This window comes from Lucilia sericata, unplaced genomic scaffold (genome assembly GCF_015586225.1).
Source record: "Lucilia sericata isolate MDLA Ls3-8-SP2 unplaced genomic scaffold, ASM1558622v1 Contig000172F_arrow, whole genome shotgun sequence".
Classification (NCBI taxonomy): Eukaryota; Metazoa; Arthropoda; class Insecta; order Diptera; family Calliphoridae; genus Lucilia; species Lucilia sericata.
In genome coordinates, this window is record NW_023994201.1 from 72,340 (window position 1) to 93,257 (window position 20,918).

A 20,918-nucleotide genomic window follows, 5' to 3' on the forward strand; every position below is an offset into this window, starting at 1 on the left:
TTTGAAACAAATGTATAAGAATTCATAAATCTGTGGTAAAAAGGCAAAAGTACATAAGTTGTTTTTTTTTTACTTTTTAGGAAAACGTTATAAAGTTTTAAATTCCAATACAATACAATATAATAAAAAATCGATATTTTCAAAAGTTCTGATCCGATCTTTATGAAAAATTAACACAATATAGAGTTGAGTCTGGAGGTTTCAAAAATGCGAAAACATGTTTTTGTATAACTTGAGATATGTACTTTTTCATTCTTGCCACAGAAATGTAAATTGTTGCTCTTTTGCAACTAGAGTTTTTTTTAATGGAAAATGACGGTAATTCCGCAGAATTTTTAAAGAGTGTGCATTCAATAATATGGTACATGTTAAGTTTCGTTTCCTTTAATAACTTTTAAAATCAATCCCCGTTTCCCGTAAAATCTCATGACTTCTTTAAAAGTGATTTAAAAATATTAAACTGCTATAAAACCTTTGAAACCGTTTTTCTCCAAAAGATCTTTTTTGAGTTATTCCATATATGTATTTTAGACTGGGTCAACGTGATGTTTTTTTACTCCCTTGAAATATTCCTTGCTTTTATTTATAATGTTCGCAGAAATATTTTGGGTCTACAACTTAACTATAGCAAAATACTGTCTTTTATCGTTTCTTCATGTAAGCGTTTTCGGTCGAATAATGAAACTTCTTGATATGAAAATTTTCCCATTTTGAAATACAATTTTTTAAAATGTTGCTCATTTGTTGTTTTGTGGTAAAGCAATATGAAAACTTTTCATTTTTAATGTTAAGGACCGATTTGGTATTTTAAAAAAATGTGTAAAAATGTATACACCTAATGGATATATACATATGTATGTACAATATGTGTGTATACATGTATGTAGAGAAGAAGCTTACCTGCATTTGATAGAAGAAATTTAAGCCAAGCCAACCAAACAGCCAAGTAACCAGCGTTTTGTTTTGTTTTCATTTTCTTTTCATGTGTCTCTTTTTTAATTTTTGTATATGTATAGTTACACTTAAACAGTGTAGTTCATAATATTCCTTAGTTAAAAGTTTACCACATGATCTAACTGTTTAAAACATTCAAAATATGGAAAGTTGGGCATTACTGAACATTACTTTTCAAGAGAGCAATGTTATTGGCTAGCAAAATTATTTAATTAAAGGAAGAAAATTTATTTATTATAATGTTGAATTCTGTATGAAATAGTATGTTTTTATTAATCGGTTAATTAAATTATTTCATTTATTCGAGCCATTAGTCTAACCGATCGACGGATAATCGTTTGAAATCCCTAATATGTACATCTATTCGTTTGCTTTATATAGTAGTTTTTACGATAGGTACATCTAGATTTAAAGGTGAATTTTGAAAATAATTAATGTTATTTAATTGATTGTTTAATTAGTTATTAAACAATCGTTCATTGAACTATTTATATCTTAATTTAACATATTATTGTTTATTAGTACATAGTATTTTGTTAGACACTGTTTAGTTATATGGATATGTACTGAGCTTGTTTGTAGGCATCCAAAATGTAGTTGTTTTCAAAACAATGCATTTATATGCAATTTCACGGCTTTAAACGAAAGTTTACCTTTTTGATTCCATAATGATGGTAGGAAAATAAATACGTACATACATACATACATATATACATACATACATACATACATATATACATACATACATACATACATACATACATACATACATACATACATACATACATACATACATACATACATACATACATACATACATACATACATACATACATACATACATACATACATACATACATACATACATACATACATACATACATACATACATACATACACATACATGCTTTTTTAAAAATATATGTACAATTATTTTGCACATTTATTTAAACGTTAATTCAGTTATATATTAGACGGGCTCTTAGCGCATTGGTATATCTAAAGTCAAAATTTGTTCTAGAGTATTGATGGTACAAAATACAAACAACAACAATGTTAAAAGCATTATTAATTGATAAATCTGTTTATAGGCTGAAAGAATTATAAACTTTTTTATGGTTCCATTTTAATAAATGGCAATGTCATTGCTATTAATCACTTCCATTACTAGATGTAATATTAATTTGGTGAAAATTTCATTAAAAAAAATTAAGCTCGCTGTTCACAATTTCTCCCCCCTATTATATTTGTTGTACAATTTTAATTAATAAATTTTAAAAAAATTCATGTTGACTTTTGAAAGTAAATTAATCATAAATGGATGTTAATTATTTGAAATTTGTATCTGAACTTTCTAGCAGACGGTAGTAACTAAGAAATAATTTATTATTCATACATACATACATACTTTGTGAAAATGTTTAATTTTTTTTATTTTGTTGTTATTGTTTATTCCACACCATTCACTTTATTTAATAATTTAATTCTTCATAATACCAATAAAAATAAATTATTAATCGTCAATCACTCTTACAAATTGCTTCGACAATATTTATGCAAACAGTGAAAATGTATTCTTTCCATATGAATATATTACATTATTCATATTATATGTATGACTGTGTGTATTTATTTACATGGGTAAAATGTATTTTATTTATTAGAATGGCTCTGATTTTATGAAGCTACAAAATAGTAAATGTTTCTAAAAATAATATTAAGGTAAACAAAATTGCTATGCCACAAATTCAAACATATTTATACAGTAAAAGTAAAGTAAATGGAAATATAGAAGGAAATATTTTTAGTATTTCCAAATAATTCATATATTTACTATTTCGATTATCATTTTTCTTTAACTCCATAGACCTTTTTTAACAATTTATCAAGAATAATTTTTATAAAAAAACTTTTTGTAATTTAAAAATTGAAAATCATACATACACATTTGCTAACAAGAAAAACTCTTGCTAATCCATATAATAAAACAAATAAACGCCACATTTCATGTGCAACATTACGTTGTGAGAATATTTGTAGCAACATGTTGATATAATCGTGATGCATAAGAGGCACACTTATTGTTAAATTACAACATTGTTCATGTACATTTAATGCTATCGATGATGGATAACCCGTTGAACAAGTAGCTTCATTATTATCTATGTCTTTATTATCCATAAGATATAAACATGTATCTATCAATAATACATTAAAAAACATACACAAGTAAATGCAATTCATATGAATGTTTGTATGCAAATAAAATAACATTAAATAAAATTTCTTGCTAATTTCAATACGACCAATTAATAAGACGGACTTTTAGATGACGACGAAACATCATTAACGAGGAAAAATTTTAAGTTGACTGTTTCTCTGTTGAAGTAAGAACTACCTAAACTACCACATAACATTATATACACACATACATACATACTTATACATTTACATGCATTTAATACATTCATATCGTTACCTAAAACACAAACTGCTTTAACTAACCAAAAATTCAAAATCGACTTTATTGTTTCTTCTGATGTACTGAATCAAACCAAAATTAGCAATTTTAATTAACAAAAGGCCCTATCTATGAAACACTATATTCAGCTATCACCGTTTGCGTTTTAGGTGACGATATATTATATGCTGTATACTTATTCAATTTAAAATTACGTTTCTTTATGATATGCAAATAGTGGTTTATAAAAGTAATCGAACCTTTAGAAAACCTTTCAAATGATATACCTATATTGTATATCATATTTAATTAATAAAATGCTGAATCTAAAAAATTAAGAAAGAATTGTTCCTTCTCTTTTACTGAAGAATTAATTCCACTTTTGATCGGATGTTATGTTTGCAGTTTTTATTAAATTGAAAAATTTAACATTATTGTTATTGAACGAATACGTATGGTGCTGACTGTAAACTGTTTGTAGATTTGTAAACCTGTGTATTGATATTTGAACGTGTAGCTTACATCTGCGATATCATATTGTAGTAAATATCTGTATGCACATGAACTTGACCATGAAAAGAAGCTGGAAAACTTCCACAACTGCATGCAGTAAATGACGTCAGAAATAAAATAAAAAAAAATAAAATTTTTTTTATATTTTTATGTTTTAATGCATATATGTAACACCTTTGTGTGTATTCTTCATAATTACGATGATGAATTTATTTCTTACAGTTACAATTCCGATGACAGAAAAAATTTTTTCTTTTTTTTATAATCTTTTGCAAACTATCGTCAACAGTTAATCATGCTGTGCAACTTGCAACAAATACATAAATTCATATATACACAGTTTATATTGTTGTCGTTTAAGTTTTACAACAAAAGGAATGATTATAATCTGCAATATGTACGATCAGTGAATGTAGTTGTTTTATTTTAGTTTTAATATGAGTAGTGAAAGTGGAATTACAACAACTAGACATATCCAGTCGTAGTTAATGGAAGATGAGCAGAATTTATTAATGTCCATGTATACAAATTGAAGAAAAAATCATCATCTTGATTATATGTAAAAGGTTAAATGCGGTCAAAAGTTTTCATTTAATTGGTTATATTAAAATGAATGCCGTGTTATAATGAAACAAAATATTTTAATTGAATCCTGGTAGACATCAAATTAATTTAATATTTCGATGATAAATACCTTTTTTCATTAATTTTACCCAAAATATTTTAGGTCTAGTGAAAAAATACTCTTAAAAACTCTTAATTTTTAATTATGGTGTTTGGAGTATAGTTCTTCGAGAAGAACTAATTTTTATTTTGAAATACTCCGAACGACAAAACACATGTAATATTCAAGAGACAATTATAAATTTTTGAAATTTTGTGATCCACGACCACCCAATGACAAACTTTTTGGAAATATTTATTTAAAAAAAAAAAAAAAATGATCTTTTACATATTGAATTAATTCGAAATCAATTCAATTCAAATGAATTGGAAATGAATTGCAATTCATTTGACAAATTCATTTGAATTGGAAACGAATTACAATTCATTTACCAAATTCATTTGAGTTGGAAATTAATTGCAGTTTATTTTAACCAATTTCATATGAATTGATTCAAATTTCATTCAATTCATTCATTCAATTCAATTCATAAATTTATATTTTAATTTTATAACATTTTATTTTAATTTTATAACACTTCCTAGGTATTTCTACTTTATCCCTTTTTATAACACTGTTAAATTATATTTTATTAACAATTACTTTTAATGACCACGTAATTGAGACATTTAATATTTTATTATACAGTATTTATGTATATATTTTAGCCAAGCAGTTTTTTATTTTATTGTTTATAATATATTTTTTTTAAATAATAGAAGACAGTTTATCGATCTATGTGTTATGATAAGAAAGTCGGGCTTTAATAACTATATCATTTACTTGTATTTTCAAAAACTAAAATAATATTGTTAATATCCAATTGCTTACTAACATTTCGTTTAGGAAACTACTTTATAAAATTTTTTGTTTTAAGATCACAACCGATCAAAGTCCGGCTTATTTTGAAAGAGAACACAAGATGTTTTAGGCTTAAAAATACGATGAGCTTTGCTTTTAGAACCACTTGAAAAGAGCAACTATAACGTGTTAAGGAAATATTATATATAGTTCATTAATTTATATTACTACTTGTTGTTGTTCTATTTCATTACAAAACAGTTTTAGTTTAAATTAAGCCTTAAGCCGAAATAATATAATATCAAATTAAATTTAAATAAAAAATACGCATATAAATTTATGGAAATTAGACAGTGGCAAACATAATTGGTAAGAAAGTTATAATATACATGTTATGTATATGAAATTTAATATAGTAGTAGACATTTATATAGAAATGATTCTAATAAATATTTTTCAATTTTACAAACAAATATATTACATATCTTTAAAATTTAGAATTACATTTGAAACCCTTGTGACAGTTATAAACATTCATTCAATATACATACATACATACATACATACATACATACATACATACATACATACATACATACATATATACATACATACATACATACATACATACATACATACATACATACATACATACATACATACATACATACATACATACATACATACATACATACATACATACATACATACATACATACATACATACATACATACATACATACATACATACATACATACATACATACATACATACATACATACATACATACATACATACATACATACATACATACATACATACATACATACATACATACATACATACATACATAGTATATATTCACTGTCAATAGCAATTTATGTGATTTTATAAAAAATAAATTAATAACTACTTTAGGATCTTTTGTTTAGAATCTCTAGTAAATCAACGTTTAAAAGCAATTAAATAATATAATTAATGAACATTAAAATTCTTTGTGCATTACAAGTACGAACTTGTTTAAGGGAAGAGCAAAAATTTTAATTAAGTTGGCTCCTAAAAATGTATCACAGTTTCCAATGAAATTTGTTTTAGTTTTAATAGTTGGTAAACTGATCCTATGATCCAGTTTGTTTATAATTTTTAAATATTTTCACATAAACTTTAGATTTGTAATATTTTACAAAATCAGATCAATGTGTGAGAGGATTAAACACTACTTTGGCTCTATTCTAATGTTAATACGTGCAAAAATAATACATTTTTGTTCATCAATGTTTTACGCAATAAAAATGTCGTTAGCCTTCTTGTCGGAATTTTATCCAAAATGTTAAAATGTTTGTATAAAATGGGGAAAAATGCATTTTTTTTACAAATATACAGACACATATGTACTTACATATATACATTAGGGTTATCAATTATTGTACTTTTTGTAAATTTTTAGCCAAATTGACTTAAAGTCTCTTGTTATGATCAATTTACTTATAAGACAATCATGATATTATCGTATTTTACGAAGCAGAAAAAGTTATACCACTAATGTACATACATACATATGTGCATACATTTATATGTAAATATTCAAATTCGACTGTCGTTTGAGATATTTTCATTTATTATTTAAGAACAATCATAAAATTTGTTTGAAAGATATAATAAAAAATCTATTGTTTCATACCAGTCGGCATACAAATGCATGAAATAATCTTATAATGATAAAAATAAAGTTCAAAGTTATTTGAAAAATTTTGCAACAAAAATTACTCAACGTCATGTTCATCAACGACGTTACAGTCCGTGTTTCTGTATTTATTTTTAATTGCAGTAAATGACCTTAGCTGAATGCAAGTGGCTATTGACTTAACTTGCTCGATTTCTCACTGATCACTAGCAATGACCACAAAAATATCAAAAACAGTAGCATTTCAATTACAACCAATGACATGTTGTTTCGATCTTCACACAAATCTTTCAAAGATTGATTTTTTATCTGCATTGTACTATGTCATACGTACATACATATGAACATATAATAACATAATTACACTTGAAGAATTGTAGCTTGTATTTTTATAAAAAAAATAATAACAAAATGCATCTGTATACCACGATCAATACTCTGCATAGATAAGGAGCTATTCTAGCTTATGTTTAATACAAGATATAAGTGTATATACTTGTTTGAGTTACTGAATTGGTCTTTAGTGTACCAAGTGAGAATGTATACATACATATGTACATGTGTGTGTATTTAAGTGAGACGATGTGTTTTATATTTTTTCTAAATTTTTTTTTGTAAAAACTTAACCAAAAATTAACATTCACGTTTACAATTTTTTTGTTTTGCCATAAAACTGTAGTTTTATTTATTTGCTAAGAAGTCTCCAAAATGTTCTTTTAACTAATGGAGCCTTTAGAATTCAACGCATTTGTTGTCAGAACGCGCTGCGCGAAGGTTGTTTAATGTGTCGCATAAAATTTGTGTTATTTACGACAGTATAATATTGTAAACGTTGAATTATTCAAGTTGGCTGGATTTGTGTTGCCGTGCTACTACTATTGTGTTGCATTTGAAATCAAGTCAAAGCCATGAGATATTTATTTGTCTATGTATTTTTATTAGGGGCGTGTGTCAGTGGTATGTAGTAGTTCGTGATGGAGATGTTAAATAAATGGCAAAATGCCAGTAGCTTTAGAATGCAAAGTTTTATAATTCCATTTTGTTGCATAAAAAATTTACTTTACTTAAATCAAATACCTGTTTCGCTTTTCACTGTAGTGTCGTTGTCTGCTGATTTAACATATAGACGAGGACATTGTGATATCTCAATATTTAGTGTTATTCAGGAAATGCTACGAAAGGAAGTTAAAGCCCTACTTAATCCACGTTTACGTAACTTGGGCAGTCAACGCATACATTACGATCTTTATACGCCCTATAACCCTAATCAACGACAAATATTGCGCACTGGAGATGTAAGGGCATTGCGAAACTCCAACTTCAATCCCAATTGGCCAGTAAGGTAAAGTATTTGTTTCTGTGTTTACATACATTAATACATACATACTAAACTTCATACTTAAATTCAGATTTTCTATACATGGCTGGGCTGGCAAAAGTACTTCTTGTTCAAATGCCGCAATAAAGGATGCTTATTTTAGCAGGGGAAAGTTTAATGTAATTTTGGTGGATTGGAGTGATATTGCTCTTGACATTAGTTATCCACGGATTTCTCAGCAGTTTTCGGAAATAGCTGCTCAAATAGCAAAGTTTATACGTTTTCTGCAAAAGGAGACTAATGTCGAGATGAATAATATTTATTTAATAGGACATAGTGCTGGCAGCCATATTTCGGGATTAACGGGCAAACTTTTAAAGCCTCAAAAATTGGGAGCCATTATAGCTTTAGATCCTGCTGGTTTGGCGCAACTTGGTTTATCTGCAGATTTTCGTTTGGCACCTAATGATGCAACGTATGTTGAGTCAATACATACTGATACATCTCATTTGGGTAATCCAAGTGTTCAACTAAGTCAAGCATCATTCTTCCCAAATTGGGGTCAAGGCCAACCACATTGCCCAAATGCCACAGCAGCAGAATTTGATTTTGCTTGTGATCATTTCGCGGCTTTGTATTATTTTGCAGAATCTATACGTAAACCAAATTTGTTTGGAGCTATTAAATGTTTAAATGCTTCTAGCTTAAACCAGTACTATAATTGTACATGCAGTTCGGGGACAGACGAATGTCATGCTGAAGTTTATATGAGCGGAGAGCCAGCGGTGCCGAAAACTGGATTTTTTTATTTAAGCACTAAACGTAGTTTGCCGTATGGTTTAGAAAATGTGGTTCGAATACGAAAAGTACAACCACCAAATTTTTTGGAAAGCAGTTACATACCACCCCAACTTTTAGGTGGCTTATATCAGAGCACAAGACGTTTAATCTAATTGCAATATATATTTTTTATAATCAATATGAAATAAATTTTTCTGTATATATATATGTATATTTATAATATTAAACAAAATTTTAAGTCGTTGTATTCCTCTATATCAGATAGCAGGTTTAATTTTAAATATATAAAATGTTCTCACTTACCTGACTTGGTCCAATGCGATAGGTGGTCGGATCAACTTCGTTGGAAGACAATATTTGTTCGACTGTAATATCTTTATTTGATTCGACTACCAACAAACCAAAACGTCTTACAAATTCCCCAAGGGGAACAGATTCTGGAAAACCTAAACGATGTAATCTAGCAGCTTCCAGAACCTGGGATCCCCTCAACTAAATTAAAAATACAATTATGTTATAATTTAATATGCATATGTATAAGTAGTCGCTTATTTTTGTGACATACCTGACTGCGCAATAATGGTATATTGACCAAATCATCTTTGGAATTTTGAACAGCTACTGTATTGGGAGAACCATTTGAGGTGAATGCAGTGTGTTGTCCAGCATTATGTTGCAAAAGATAACAATGAACGAAATGTGTGCCAGTTCTTCTTAAAGTATCGATAATGCCATCGACCGTAAATTTAACTTGTAACATGATTGAATTACGTTTTACTCCTGCCGAAGTAAAGGATCTTCTAATACTTGATACTCTTCTTAATGATTGGGTGCCTTCAAGGCCAGCAAATGAACCACAAAATACTATACCGCCAGAACTCCGGGTAAGCGAGCCAATATAAAGGCGGCTGATTTCATCTCTAGATGAATCTTGAAGCAAAGAACCAGCATTGCGAATGGCGGGATGCTCACGACTATTACGTACCCATCCATTAACACTGTACAAGACGGGATTTGTTCCTTGTAAATGCTGAAGAACAAATTGTTTTGGACCTGTGCATTTGCGTAACAATGTTTGATGCTCACGATCGCCATAATGGGAAAATAAACGCTCAAGGAATGTATCGTCATTGGAATTGGGGTAAATTGATTCTTCATCCAACAGCCACAATAAACCTCGACGATCTTGTTCGCGCAGATCTCTTTGAGAAGAACGAACAACGTGATTTTGAGGAGCTTTATCGATAAGTGAAACTAAAGGACCCGGGTTCGTATCACCCACACATTCAGTGTCAATTTCAACTAATTCCTGTGCATATCGATCACGGGGTGCGACCAACGTGTTGTGATGGAATAATAATTGTAAACGTTCCTGTAGGTAATTGTGTTTCAAATCCGACAATGTAGCCCCTATTTGAGAACCACAGCTCGCGGGATTTTGAAATCCTGGTGTATCAACTAAAACAATAGACGCTATAGTATGAGATGAAGTGCAAATGGCTTTGTTTATGAGGGCTACAACCGCAGCTAAAGCTTCCGAATATAAACCAATGACTAAAGCATCTAAACTTTCCCATGCGTACTCAATATTGTCTCCAGATATCTTGGATGGACTTGTATTGCCAGATGCGTTAACATTAAAAGCAGCGCCAGATAAATCTTCCAACGACACGCCTAATAACGTAGCTGCCTTCCGGGCTGCAGATGGATTTGCAAATTGAGTTCTTGCGGTAGGTCCTGATCCAACAACTGTCACACCAGCCAATCCTAAATGATATATCGAAGCTAAAATACTCCATATGCCCCTAACTGCTTTAGGATCTATATTTAATGTTTCAAATGCTTGAACCACTCTCATAAATTCTGCTGCAGCACGCTGCCGATCTTCAAGCTTTTGTGACAATGACACAAACGGATGATTATCTTCGGCGGGTAGACTATCAATATGCAACTCCTTTTGTAAAGATCCTGCAGCACCAGCCAACAAACGGGACATTATGTGAAAACAGTGTTCATTGTTCAACCTTCGTCCAGCTCTTTGTCGTTCGGGCAATAAAACCTGCATATATGTAAAATTTTTAAGATAAGATCTGATATAATTTACATGTTCGACCTATATACCTGTAAAGATGCCGATGCTATCTGTCCAGATTGATCAAAATCTAAACTTAATAACTGGGTTAAACGTGTAGCATTTGCATTCAAACATGTTTTTGCATTTCCGAAAGCCTCCAGAATAATGTTAACCGAATTCACCTTTTCAGCATTTAGGAAATTGTTAATGGAACCTTAGAAAAGATGAAAAGTAAAGATAAAATTGATTTATCATGTTTGCCAGTGTAATATGTAGTAATAGGGTGTATCTACTTTTATAGCAATTTTGAAATTATTTTTAAATGCATTAAGTATTCATCATTAGTTAAATATGTAATAAAATAAGGAATTATAGTGAATATTAAATATTTAAGGGTACTATTTGGGTGATATTTTATTTTTTTTTTTATATAATATACAGTGGTGGAAAAAATAATAGAAACGACTTTATATAGTGGTGAAAACTAAATTTTCTCAAAAAGTACCCATTACAATTTGATGATTTGTATCTTAAATAAAAGGTATTTAGGTCTACTTTTCTATGATAAATGGAGTTTGTAAGTTTTTTTTGCTCCATCGTATTTTATTGGCATTGGAAAAAATAATAGAAACGATTCACAGTATTACACTGGGGACATAAGCTGAGATTTCTTAAACTGCGTTTTGTATTTATTTTTAAAAATTTGAATTGTAAATGATATTCCGAATATCAAAATATACAGTTTCCTCGGTTCTTTATGTTAACGTGTGTTTTTTTCAACGCCTGGTTGAACATATGAGCTCTGACGGCTGAATTGGAGCCACGACTTTCAAATTTTCTTTAATAAAAAGTTAAAACAGTAAAAGAAATTGCTTAACATTGCTAAATTACTTAAAAAAATAGTTCTTGAGAAGATTTCGAGCCGAAGAAGTTTTGAAAAAAAAAAAAAATAAAAAAATCCGCTTATAGATAACGATAATCCGATTTTTGGCCCCGATTTTGAGCAATATTTCACATTTTGGCAATTCAACCCGTTCTTGGTGGTTAAAAAGGGGCTTAAATATCAAAGTATCTTGATGGACAGGTAAAAAAAGTTGAATATAAACTAAAATTTCAAGAAATGTAAACATTTCGAAAATTAATTTTAAATTTAGGTATAGTACTGTTTGGGAATTAATACTAGTATAGACCCAATACGATCTATTGCAAAAAATAAAACAGAATGCTTTTAAACGAGGAAAATAAAATATGTTTTTTCATTACCTTTTCTAAAACCGAATACGTTTATTTTATGGAAAAAATTACAATGAATATTCTTTCTGATGTTTTAATATGATAAGGTGCATTTTATCTGAACTTACGTTACAGTTTTTTAGGTTTTGTGAACTTTTTGTGTTAAATTTAACTTAATTTAGCATTATTTTACAAGTCCAACAATAAACTTTGACATTTAATCCCCTTTTTAACCATCAAGAACAGGTCGAATTGCAAAATAGCGAAATATTGCTCGAAATTTGGCCCAAAAATCGGTGATTGTCCTTATCTATAAGTGGGTAAAAAACTTTTTCTTCTCGAAATCTTCTCAAAAACTAATTTTTTAGATAATTTAACCATTAGAAGACATTTCTTTCACCATCTGAAATTCTTATTTAAGAAAACTTGAAAGTCGGGCCTCTGATTCAGCTTTCAGGATCCATATGGTCAATCAAGATTCGAAAAATCAAATGTTAACATAAAAATTAAAGTAAAAAGTATACCTTTATATTAAGAATTTCATTTATAATTAAAATTTTTAAAAATAAGTACTAAACGTAGTTTAAGAAATCTCAGCTTATGTCCCCAGTGTAATACTGTGAATCGTTTCTATTATTTTTTCCAATGCCAAATAAAACGATGGAGCAAAAAAACTTACAAACTCCATTTATCATAGGAAAGTAGACCTAAATACCTTTTATTTAAGATACAAATCATGAAATTTTAACGGGTACCTTTTGAGAAAATTTTGTTTTCACCCCCAAAATAAAGTCGTTTCTATTATTTTTTCCACCACTGTACATACAAACAACAAAAACAATTAATTAATCAAAAACAAGACTTTGATTTTGAAAATTGGCAGGTCGTATTGCGGACCAAAAATACTCGAAATTTTTTTTTTTTTTTTTTTTCAAAATATTTTGCGTGTTTATATCCAAAAATTACCCATTTTAAATTTTCTTTATAGTAAATATAGAAACTTTAACTAATTTTATAGCTCTAATATGACAAAAATATGTTGATATGTATGTAAAAAGAAGAAAACTATTTCGCTACTGTTCAAATAAATTTTTCAGTTTGTTTATTACGACATATCATAGCACATCAATGAAGAAAACAATATTTTAAAAATAACAACCATACAAAAACATACTGATATGACAACTTACCAGCTGCCAACGCCAAGTAATAAAGTGCGTGTTTAAAACTAGTTGTTTTGCCAGAACCAGAACGACCCATGAATATTAGACTTTGGTCGCGACGAGATTCTAACATTGCCCTGTAGGCGGTTTGAGCCAAAGAATATATGTGCGGAGGCATATCTTCTGTCTTGCAACCGCGAAACATCGACACCACCTATAGGAAAAATTAAAATATTTTTATAGCTAATAATGCTCAATAACATTAAAGACAAATAAAATATATACCTTTTCAGAATATAATGATAATGGTGCCATGGGATTAACTACTAACAATGTCGGTCCTGCTTTGGTATGAATGAGATTGCTGGCAAAACGTTGGCGTAGACAATGTAAAACTGACGCCTCATTTAAATGTTTCAATTCACAGATATCTTCCACTAAGTCTAACGTCGGTGAATTTTGTTTCTCTATGTCGTCCTCGTCTACGGTCATCTCTTCGCCATTGTGCAAGAGTTGTATGACAACCTTGTGATTATCCAAATGGGATTTGGTCTGAGGCAAACGCAAAGCAGCACAGAAACCGCCACGATGTACCAACCACACACGGTCATTATTGCAGTTTGCTTCGTTTGTAGCCGAAATAGTGTTTTCTTCTTGTGAATTTTGTTGTTGCAATTCATTTGCATTACGAGACTGAAAAAATAAAAAAAATATTATACACTCACACAAATAATTATATTAATGTTATTTATCGAGACATCGATTTAGTTAAGGGAATTTTTGCAAGTTCGTTTGTATAGGAAACAATTTAATTAATAAAGGTATTGTTTTTAATTGTCATATTTTTAAATATTTTCCTTTCGTCAACAGAAATTCAGAACCAATACAACATAGTAGACAAACAAATATTATAGGCTAATCATTCTAGAAGCTGTCTGCATGTTGTATTAAATTGCGTATCGAGGGACTATATCCAATAGTCTCTATCTTAAATTACTGTAGAGCAAAAAAAATGTTTTTTTATTTTCAATTTCTTTTACAATAACAGTTATAGTAAATATTTGTCCCATTTACAATCGATGTCGTATCGTTGTATGTCATACAAATTTTTCAAATAATTGTTTTGAAACAAAAACAAAACAATAATTCATCATCCATTGTGAATTGGACAATGATCTTTTATACAATATAATGGAGTAATATAAACTAAATTAAAAACATGGAAGAAAGTTAAACACGACAATAAAATTAAACTAATTAGTATCATAATGAACAATATATCGAAAATCATTAGACCGATTTTAAGTATTTTGACGGATTTGTGTTAAGTTATCGTTAATCGTTTCTTCCTATTATTTTTTCCACTATTGTAGCACATTCAACGCTATTAGTGGATATAGTAAGAAAAACATTTTACATCAACAACACTGCTTTTTAAATATGTATGTACTTCAACATTAGATGTAGTGCGTTTAACTATAAATGATGGAAAAACAAATGTTTTTCTATTTTTAGAAAATACTTAAAATTTCTTCATATGTTTATTTTTCAACAATAAACATTAGGGTGTCAATTATTCTAGTTAAATTTTGATCAAATATCTAATATTAATGTTAATATGGTTTAAGAAAATTTAATATTAACATTTTTTAGATCTAAAATAGTTTATGTAATATGTGATTTAAAAAAATATTATAGTTCAATTTATAATGAAATAATATTCGAAAATAATAACACATAACATTTGCATCTACGAGCGCCCGTGCTTGACGTGTATATTCGTCCTATTCGTCAACGTGTTAACCTTTTACTTAAAGAAGACAGTGACGATGTTAAAATTTAATAGAATGAACCACTTAAAATTCCTCCATTAAAGTTACAACCCTAATACAACTACACTAAAAATTTAATATCCTAATTAACCGAATAAAAATGTAGAATAAATATAAACCTTTTTATCTTTATACTCAAAAATAGAAAATATGTATGGATGTACATATGTATGTATACGTAGTTATGAGCGGCTCTTCATCAATAAATTCATTGGCTGTATTTATATTTACTACAAACAATTAAAATAAAAGCATACATTTTTGGAATACATTTCAATAGATGTTGTATTATACTATTCAATTCATTCAGTAAATAAATAAAATACCTGACCTAACATACATATCCACCTTATTCGTTTACATATGTACATACATATAAAGACTTCTTTCTTAACAAATCTTAACCAGTAATTATTGAAAAATCTTCAATTCATTATTTGTTGAACCTTTAAGTATTTTTTGCCGTTGTTTCGAAATATTTATTGCATGCTACTTTTAATTTACCGTAAATATAATTATTTATTCAGATCAAATATTGTCAGTCCATTTACGATGTAAATAGGAATGAAATCAAAATAAGTATTACCATTATAGGGGCGTATGATCACCAAACTAAACATATTTAGTTATTATGGGGGAAATGAAGAGTTCATTAACCTTAAGTAAATCAAATATAGCATAATATGACAAAGAAGACAGACACATACCAAACTAAGATATAATGATAATGATGTTAGTAATCATCATAATGATCAATATACACAAATACATTCATTCATATGCACATGCATGCCATTCGTATGTATGTTTATGTTTAGTTTTATCAACAGCACAAGAAATGTCACACATGTTTATTATACAAATACAATTTGTATGTATTTGTAAGTGGATGAGTAAAACACGGTTCAACCATATTGTGGTTACAGTTCCTAACGTACTTCATATTTAATTTTCAGTGATATTAAAGAATTTTTTGAGATGAATTCGCTAATAATAATTACACAGGCGAACAAAAGATAAAAAGATTTAAAGGATTGAGTTGCGCTGGGCCCAAATTATGGCATACGAAATCGATCGAAATCTCCAATTAGATTCTGTTGCGATTTTGATCGATATCGTATTCCGTAATTTGAGCCCTGAATTCGAATCTAGCAGTATTCCACCACATGAGCTTTTCGAGATATCGTGTACTAAATTTTTAAAATGAACAACGTTTTCTTTGTCATATTTGTGACGTTATAAAGCTCGAAGACACTATTATTTATAAATTTCGTTATGTGACTGAAAGTCCAATCTGTCGACTTTAAAATAAAGAACAAAACACGCGACATCTAATTGGATAGTGCTATAAAAAGTTGTATCCATCTGGTCCATCGATTAATATTCCTTGTAATTTTATGGTTGTTTCAAGTTAAGATATCTCGAAAAAAGATGAAGATATGACAGAGGTTAAACATTTATTTTAAAGTCGACAGATTGGACTTTCAGACGATATTACTGATTTCTGATACTATTTTGGTCTCAAAGTTTCGACTTTTTCAAATTTTGTTGGCCTGTGTTTTAACCTCAAAACAAGATTACAAATTTTGCATGAACCGCACATTGTTTATTATGAAAAAATATTGAACATTATAAAGAGGTGCTCATTAAATAATAACGTGTAAATGAAAAGACTAAATGAACTTTTCAGTTGGTTTTATTAAAACTTTTCTTGTTCTACATTAATGTGCGTATATATGTGTGTATTTGAATATGTATGTCTGAAAACTTCCGCATAAATACATATTTTTAAATCTGTAATAGGTTTTTAATGAATAAAATAATCTTATCATAATATATTCAGATTTACGTATATACATACATATGTGTTTGTAGAGTAGTTTCAATTATTGAATATCGTAACAGTGCAACAACATAATAATTAAATTACCACTGGGCAAATCGCCAACGCAGTTTTAACACATATAATATTAAAACATTTCTCCAATAGTATTTTTAAACAAGTTTTCTTTACAGAAAAGGTTTTTATAAGGTGGAGTATTAAAAAAAAAAATATTTATATAATTCTTAGCGTAACTCTAAAAAACAAACTCGTTTTATGTTCAATGAAATACTATTTATAAGCCGGTGTAATTAACCCCACCTTTTAATAACTAATCAAATTTTCATGAATAAAGAGCCATTTTGTCCCTTAAAGAGAGCGATAAAATTATGTATGTTTACCGATAAATTTATTATAAATAGATTTTTATAATTCACTATAAAATTTGCACTTTTGCAAGTACTTAGTAAAAGTTATAATTTAAAATGAATATGAGTATGTATAATAAAATATCAAAATCAAACCTTTTTCTTTATAGTTTCATCAAAATTTTTGAATTGTCCGTTACTCATAGTTGAACCGCAATAGCGCATGGTAAGTGAACGCTCCCATAATGTTTGCCATGAAATTGTGTCGTTGCGACGACGCAATGATGACCGAAATACTCTATTATTTAATATGGCGTTGTTTGAAGATGGTGATGTTTTAACTCCAGCAGCTGCACTATTCCATGGAGGTCTAATGTTTGTCGTTGCAGTAGGAATATTTTTACAATGTCCATTTGATTTGCTGTTTGTACGAAAGCTTCGATACTTTTGTGTACGTTCAAATGTGGAAAGATTTGAAGGAATCGGAGAATGACGATCACACTCAGAATTTTGCTCCCCTTCACTATGTAAACGAATTCTTGTACTAGATATACTAGATGATCTTTGCAGAATTTGTGATGGTGCGGGTTTGTTTGTCCTTCTAGAAGGTAATGGAGATCTGCTATCGAGACAATTTTTATTGCCCTGGGCAAAGATTTCTTTCGAGCCTCTAACCAGACACTTTGCGTCACCGATATGAACAGGGGAATCCACAGTATTCCATACAAGTGAATTTTGATGTTCGGATCCACTGTCACTTATGTTCTCCGAACTAATACTGCTTTTTCGTTGCGATTTTTCTCCTCTTGGGGGAGGAATTGGCTTATTAAGTTTTGATTTCATTGTACCACATGCATGAGCTTTTCCAGTACATCCTTTGTGAAATGCCGGATTAAGGCCTGAACCTGGTTGAGCAGGCGTGGCCGGAATAATGGGCGCTCGTAGAGTGTGTTCAAAACTTTTTGGCAATATAAACATGTTAAGTTGTTTCAAGTCAATATTTTAACTTTCAGATTTACGGCACTTTTATGATTTTCATTTCAATGTTCTTTATTTTTTTTTTTCTTTATTATTTTACTCGTTTCACACAAACTAAGTTTGTTGTTAACTTTAATCCAATTATCACTCACCAATTGTCAGTTTAATTAATATATATTGCTAATTTATTTTCAAATATGTATACATACTATTATTTCCTAGAAAACAACATTTGAGTTTATTTCAGTTCTTCTAAATTAAAAAAAAAAAAAAAAAACAACTTCCCAAACCTAGCATATTGAAAGATCCAAAATTATATAAAACTCCAACAGCAATTTACATCTGTATGGCAATTACAGCACTGCAAATATTTTTAGAACAGCAAACACATGAAGTACATCAAATTATTGCTGTATTCAGTTAGTTTATTCGTTAGCTTAAATTCCATTTAGTTTGAAAACGCCCATTTACAAATATTTTGTGCTAACTATAAGTTGCTACTTCAGACAGTTCCCGTTTCCTTTTCCACTTAAGGTTTAAGTCCGAAAAAAGAAATAAAATTCCAAAACTTGGTTAATCGATTTAGTGAAAAATACACATTAAGAGCCATATTTTGTATATTTTTATTTATTTATTATACTTATGTGTAAATATTTAGCTTTCATAGACTTAATTTGGTTTTAAAAAAGTTAAAGAATATTTGTCTATTATTGCTGAACGCTTGCAAAACACAAGTTGTCCGTTTAATGTGAAATCAAAAGCAAGTAAATAACTCTAACTACAACTTTCCAATGATCGTAACCTTGAGTAGATTTGAGTTAAACAACTGTATAATAGAAATAACAAGAGTAAGACTTTCAAGTAAACCTACTTAGTTTAGATGCTGATTGTTGGTTGGCTGGTTGGTGGGTTGTTTTCAATTCGCCTAGATATAAATATATGAATACAAGCACATACACACATATGAACATATGTGTAACAATATCACATTTCATTTATTTTTTTGTTTGTTTTTAATTCAACTGTTTGTCACAAAATATTAAATAAAACTTATACTATTTATGGATGATACAATTAAGAAATGTAACAGTAAATAAATACTTTAAAAAAATTAATATACCTTTAGCGTAAAAAATAATCCACTGAAATATTACTAAAAGTTTTTAATTTTAAATTCCTAAATGCTGGTAGCGTATGAGTGATATCCTTACACACTTACTGCAACGAACATAAAAGTGTATGTGACTCTCAAATGTTGTTTTTATTACAAACTCGATTATGAATGAAAAATATAACATTATTTTAATAACTACTGCACTTCATAATATTGAGAATAAACTACATATATAAGAAACAAAATTTAAATACAAAATGAACTTAATGCAATTTTTGATTATTAAAGAACAGATCACGTTGTTGAAACTTAAAGAAAAGTTAATTAGCTAAATAATAAATATTTAATTGACACGTGATGCAACACAGACAGGTGTGAAAATTAACGATACACTTTCCAGTAACATCTTAGTAAATATTTTTAATCAATACTAGTTATGTAATATCGTTAATAATTTATATGTTTTGAAATTTCTCTAAAACAAATATTTTAAAAACTAACTGATATATGCACATTTTATTGTATGTAGATATTTATCTCTAATATTTGGTTACATTAGATTCGGTTTTTTCATTGACGCGGAAGAATCACTTAATAATTTGAATATTTGAATGAATAATAAAAATATTGGTCACTGCTAACAATACTTTATTTTTATGAATGATCAACTACCGATTGATCAAATCAACGGTCAATAATTGAAGTTAATATCTGCGCTTACAGCGACGATGTATCTATCGTTCGTACATAGAAACGGTTTCAAACATACTGATGTCTAGACAAATGTGTTCCCCACAAACGACCAAATGACTTCAGTTGCAATAACAGATACAACAACAAAAACAAAACGAAAAAAGCTTCATACCTAAACAACAACACAATAACAAGAGCAGATACAACAGAAGTAATAGCACTATAATATATGGGGGATTTTAGAAAAGATTTGTTCGTTCTCCTATTTGTGTGTAGTAGGTTAAGTTAGCTCTGATGTAGGGAAGAAATCATACAAGCACACACATACATTTCTATATATATATATGTTTACCATATATTTTTGCTGGCTGGCTGACTTTTTCTCATTGTTTTTGTTAGTTTTTAAAGTTGTTTTTGTGGTTGCAAAGTAGACTCACAAAATAT

General features: G+C 28.9%; 2 protein-coding genes across 8 annotated transcripts in view; one reads left to right on the forward strand and one right to left on the reverse strand.

The window, feature by feature from the left end:
* Positions 1-20,918, reverse strand: part of LOC119601536 (unconventional myosin-XVIIIa) — a 49,136-nt gene that overhangs the window by 22,083 nt on the left and 6,135 nt on the right. For 4 of the 7 annotated variants that reach the window (XM_037952504.1, XM_037952505.1, XM_037952506.1 and 1 more), the window contains exons 6-10: positions 13,953-14,360; positions 13,695-13,881; positions 11,319-11,485; positions 9,763-11,256; positions 9,501-9,689 (exon numbers count right to left, since the gene is read on the reverse strand). In XM_037952504.1, coding sequence (XP_037808432.1) covers positions 9,501-9,689; positions 9,763-11,256; positions 11,319-11,485; positions 13,695-13,881; positions 13,953-14,360 — 2,445 coding nt within the window. Of the gene's footprint in view, positions 1-9,500; positions 9,690-9,762; positions 11,257-11,318; positions 11,486-13,694; positions 13,882-13,952; positions 14,361-17,845; positions 18,853-20,423; positions 20,531-20,918 lie in introns of those variants that run through there. The other 3 variants (XM_037952508.1, XM_037952509.1, XM_037952525.1) reach the window with 3 other exon arrangements.
* LOC119601539 (phospholipase A1 VesT1.02) lies at positions 7,778-9,435 on the forward strand. Its single transcript, XM_037952527.1, has 3 exons — positions 7,778-8,035; positions 8,177-8,420; positions 8,488-9,435. Exons 1-3 carry the CDS (start codon positions 7,987-7,989, stop codon positions 9,347-9,349), a joined length of 1,155 nt encoding a protein of 384 aa, XP_037808455.1. The 5' UTR covers positions 7,778-7,986; the 3' UTR covers positions 9,350-9,435.